Below are 5,562 nucleotides of genomic sequence, written 5' to 3'. Positions count from 1 at the left end.
TCTTTTCTCTCGTCTTCACCCTCTCCCTACTCTTCACAGGACACACCATTTATCTTAAAGCGCCCACATTCCTCTGCTCACCCCCACCTCCTCCTCCTCTCTCTCTCTCTCTCTCTGCACTCGCTCCCCTCTTCTCTCTTCCCTCTTTTTCCCAAAACATCCCAGCCCATCCCATACCTCTTACCTCTCAGCCCCTGCCCAAACTTTCCCAACTCTCCCAACTTTTTTTCCCATGATTCTGTGTGCCCCTCAGGAGAAGCTTCTGGAGAACATCATCTGCCTCATTTCAACGAGGGTGACAGAAGGGGGGAGTGGAGGAGAGAGAGAGAGAGAGAGAGCAGAGAGAGAGAAAAGAGAAAGATGGAGAGCACAGAGAGAAGGAGAAAGAGAGAGAGAGAGAACAGAGAGAGACAGAGAGAAAGCGCTCCCCAAAATCTCCAGTGAGTCAGAGTGACCCTCCTCCCCCTTCCTCAGCCCTCTCTCCTCATCCATCTCTCTGTCTGTCACACACTCTATGACCTGACATCCCATCAGCTCAGGCAAACACAACACAAACCCATCAAAAACCTCCTCAACACACACATCATGAGAAAAAAGAAACAAAGAAACACTATGACAACTAAAATGGCCAAATAATGTAAGAATAGCATTGATCAGGAACAATGAATTGATAACTAGATATTCAATAAGTAGTTGAATTTATCAACATATGTAAATCATGTTGCTGTTATGACACATAAATAATGTGTGAAATGACAAAGGATTCAACTAATTTCAACTCAAAAAGGAGGAGCACTCATTACAGGAGGGAAAACGTGCTAATTGTTGTTTACGATAAAGCCAGCAATACCATGCAGCAACTTTAAAGGTGATAACAAATCCTACCTTCGAAGAATCTCTGCAAGGCTTCCGTTTCATCAACCACGTCCATCCTAGCAGGTCCCACTTAAAACCTCCATCAACGACACCCCCCTGACCGACGCAGCCGCGGGGATCGCCAGAGTATCACAGGTTCATCCTGGCGCGTAACTCCAAATTATTCATATAAATCCAGCCCGCAACTAGAGGGACCTACGCTTTAAAAAATAGCAAAGTCTACCGGTAAACGAACAAGCCTGAGTACACTAGTCCGAGCTCAGCGACTTAAAAAGTGAGGCGGTCTCTCTCCAATTGACTGGAGCGTGCGCTGGCTATGAAACCTGGCAGGTTTCTTCAGGTTGTCTTCTGGTTACCCCAAGTGCCTGTAAATGACCGTTCATCGCCCCGAGGGAAACTCTCTGACCACCCGTAAAATTACTCTCTCTCTCTCTCTCTCTCTCTCTCTCTCCTCTCTCTCTCTCTCTCTCTCTCTCTCTCTCTCTCTCTCTCTCTGTTAATCCCGTTTAATGTTTCGTTACGCTACAATTAGTCGCGCAGTTTTTTTTTTCAAACGCACAGCGCAGGACTGGAGTAACTTTTGCGTCACATTCCGTGCGGTGGCTGTGCTTGCTCTCCCTCCCTCTGACGGAGCTTACGGTCAGTCCTCGGGCGAGGCCAACGCGGGGACTTGTGTGTGAGAGGGAGCGCATTAATGTCGCGAGAGGGGTGGACATACAGGGGTTACTGACAGCGGCGCAGACAGGTGTTTTCAATTTCGCTTATGGGGCAGATTTGTGTTCCAGGTTTTAAAAAAAAGGGGCCAGATTTAATGTCAGTGATCGGGTGACAGGGACGACTATATCACAAGCAGACACACACACACACACACACCATCCCAAAGTTGATGTGTGGGAGTGAAGTTAAGGTTTTACACTAAGTTAACTGAAGTTAAGATTGTGCAATAAACTCCACAATAAACTTCATGGTTAGTATTTTTTCAATCTTGTGTTTTATGGATGTGTAATAGTCCTACAAATCCATACATGTAGTGTGTTGTGGAGGCCATTTTGGTGCCCTAAATAAAAGGAGTGTTTCCTGCTGTGGTTATCACAGCTAGGGAGAAGATAAGAGCTGATCCATGTCTCCAGCTGGCCCAGTAGCTACCCACGCCAACCAACCCACCCCAGTGCCCCCTCCCTAGGCCAACTCACATCAGCCCCCCCTCCCTACCTACAGCTCCCCCCCCCCCACACACACACAACCCCGATACACACCCAACCCCCCCACCATGAACAATACCACTGTGTGACCCCTCCCCCCAAAGACCCCTCACCCTGTCCAGTATATGAGATGCTGTTTTGTTGTCTTGTCCCTTACAGCTGGACTATCTCTCTCTCTCTCTCTCTCTCCCTCTCTTTATCTCTCTCCTCCTCCTCCCTATCGGCCTCTCTATCCCCCTCTCTGTGTGCGGGCGGGCGTGAAGGCGTGGGGGCGTGCGGGCGGCCCGGGAACAACGCCTCTGTTCTCCCGTCCACAGTGCGGGGATTGTTGCGTAGGACACAGAGCCGTGTGGACAGAGAGAGAGGCTGCGCGAACAATGGCACATCTGGCCAGGGCCTCACACTTCATTTAGCTGTGTGTGTATATCCAATATATGTGCCTCTCTACACATGTGAGCCGAGCTGTCAAACTCATTCTGCTGTGTGTGTGTGTGTGTGTGTGTGTGTGTGTGTGTGTGTGTGTGTGTATGAGTGTGTGTATGTGTGTGCGTGTGTGTGCGTGTGTTGCGTGTGTGTGCGCGTTGGTTACCCTTTCCTGTGTGTATGTGCTTCCAGTGTTGCAACTTGACAATGACGTTATTGTAACGTGACAATATTGTCAGACTGAATTCTTATCTATTTCTCAGCCATAATGCTACTTTGCAGTACTCAATTACCTCAATGCTATACTCTTTTATTATTCCTGGGGACCACATTTACTTAGGCTACTCTCTAACTTCACTAATAATCTATTGCACTTATTTTATCTTTTAGGAGAGGTAACCTATGCAACTGATTGCATATAAACATATCATTTTTTACAGGAGATACTGATACTGTATTAGGCTAGACAAATTCCCTTTGGCATAGTAAAGTATTTTCTTATACAATAATCCATTGGTTTTCATCTTAAAGACAGATCCCTCACATATGTTAAGATATTTTTCAAATCATTCATTTCATATTAGCTGATTTCATATTAGCTGACCCTTCCACATAAACCAGCGTCCACTCAGATGCTGTACTTTAGGCTACTAGTTGTCGGAGTAAGAGAAAATGTGTACAGTGAGTGATTGATATATAGATGTGATAGTCTGATCCATCACAATCAACTCATTGTATCAGCTTGTATATCAACAGAGACCCACAAATGGCCACACACACACACACACACACACACACGCACATCCACACACCCACACTGATGCACACAGAGTAGTCAGTAGTCGCAGTGGCAAAACTCTCTCTCTCTCTCTCTCTCTCTCTAAAACACACACACACACACACACACACACACACACACACACACACACACACACACACACACTGTCCCATACAAATATGCATCTGTCTAAGGGTCACGCTAACAATGAGGATGTGTTTGCCTTAACAAGAGAAAGCAAGAGAAGAGCTGGGGGGCTGGGATGAGAGACACAACACAGAGAGAGAGAGAGAGAGAGAGAGTGAAAAGGATGGAGAAGACGGAAAGAGGGGGAGAGAAATGAAGAGATATTTTTAACGTTTACTGTAAACCCCATATCAAGTACTTGTAACATACAATAAGGACATCAGTAGGTAAACAAAAGACCAGCATCATCATAAGGTATGCTGACTACGGACCTTTGCATACTAGATTCACCATTTGTGTGAAAAAAAAACACAAGGGCAAGAGATGAGATAAGATACGATATGAGACGATAAGATAAGATATGATAAGATAAAGTACTGTCCCCCAGGGAAGGAAATTCATCTTGGGCTCCAGTCACTGCATCGTAAACTTGCAGCATATAAAAATACACACGGAAGTAGACATATACTTCACTACATCATCCACAACAATAAAGAAAGAAAAAAAAGGTGCAGAATGCGCACAACAAAGTGGGGGTAAAGTGTACACCAACAGCAAAAGGAAATAGAGAGAAAGGGAATAAAAGAAAGAGAGTGAGTGAGAGAAAATGAGATAGATAGAAAGAGAGAGAGAGAGAGAGAGAGAGAGAGAGAGAGAGAGAGAGAGAGAGTCGTTTGGGGCTCTCCACCTCCACCCTCTCCTCGGCACTGAGCAGGTGTGTTTCCTCATCTCCAGGCCCGTCTCTGATAAATCAGCCCTGAACCACATTCCAACAAATTAGCAGCAGAGCAAGGGAATGCTTCTGAGTGTGTGTGATGTGTGCATGTAGGCCTACTGCATACTTTATCCCGAATTTTCTACGTAAAACAACAGTCAAGCAAGTGGCAGTGAAAACAAACAACATTTCGTAAATAGTTGTTATGGGAAAAGGCTACATTTTCAGATTTATGGTCAGGGATAATGTGATCTGATGCGTTGGTTTGTTGAAGGTTTTAGGGTTTCAAAAGGACGTTCTATTTAAGCTATTTCTGTAGGCTGCACGTTTTTCTGCATTTTGTGATTTAGCACAAAGCCTTCAATGTAACAAATATAGATAACAGGAATAGGATCATGGGCCACAGATCTTGTTTAATTTAAGTGCATTCAGGACATGAATTTGGATTTGATTTGCTCTTTTAATAGCCTATAGTGTTCTGTTCTGATGAATTAATGACATTTCAATTAGAAAACACTAAAACATAGAGCTGACCTTTGAGAGACAGGAGTTTGGTTACAGCAGGAATTTAGGTCAACTCTAAGAGTGTAACTACCAAGTTCATTTGTGTACGTCTGGTCACAAAGTATAAAGTTACTTGTCGGGTGACAGGTTAACAGGCCTTTTTCTTGTCTGTCTTGAAATCATACCACTAGGCTATTTTTTCTAGAGCCAGCAGGAAACAAAAGTTTACTTACATCAAATAGCTTTGATCTGTGAATTTCGGCATTTATCTGGAGGGAAAAAAATAGGCCTAAATAGAATATTATATTAAGGATAAGTTAGTAATGGACAGTTCGCATTCCTGTCCACAAGGTGGGGGTATAGTTCTTTATCAGGTTGAACTCAGGCACAGAAGTGTCACCAGAACTAGAATATCAAGATGGCGGTCGGGCTGCAAGGTAAGCGTTGCTATAGATACCGTCTAGTTCTGCACTAAATAGCCTATCCTAATCTGATTTTTTGTCTTTTCAATAATTCAAAGCAACATTTTGTAGTTGAATTAATATGTATGTTTTAGTTACGGTACGAAAAGTAGCGTTATCGATGTTACTGACGGTCACCAACCAACACCAACTTGTCTGCATCAGTGAAGTCTTCATCCTAGTAATGTAGATCTAACGTTAGATAACGTACTCGTTGGCTAACATTACATGACAAGTATTTTGTTAACGTTATAAAAGTTAAAACTTAGTTAGCCACATTTTAAGCCACACTATCTATCTGTTTAGTCTGTTAATGCGTAGGCTACGCCTGCTGCTGCACATTAAATAAACTCACCTGTTTTCAATAAAACGTGGTAACGTGACTCAGTTTAACATATAATGCAATGCTAACCATAC

General features: G+C 43.9%; 1 protein-coding gene across 1 annotated transcript in view; it reads right to left on the bottom strand.

The window, feature by feature from the left end:
- The window catches only part of myrf (myelin regulatory factor), a 38,481-nt gene extending 37,159 nt beyond the window's left edge, over positions 1–1,322 (bottom strand). Inside the window, exon 1 of the mRNA XM_062547091.1 lies at positions 886–1,322. Within this exon, the coding sequence (XP_062403075.1) occupies positions 886–931 (46 nt within the window). The 5' untranslated portion in view covers positions 932–1,322. The remainder of the gene's footprint in view (positions 1–885) is intronic.
- Positions 1,323–5,562: the final 4,240 nt, after the last annotated feature.

Source organism: Sardina pilchardus, chromosome 10, assembly GCF_963854185.1.
Source record: "Sardina pilchardus chromosome 10, fSarPil1.1, whole genome shotgun sequence".
Taxonomy (NCBI): Eukaryota; Metazoa; Chordata; class Actinopteri; order Clupeiformes; family Clupeidae; genus Sardina; species Sardina pilchardus.
The sequence above is the reverse complement of the archived record's forward strand: the minus strand, read 5'-3'. Positions and strand labels throughout refer to the sequence as shown.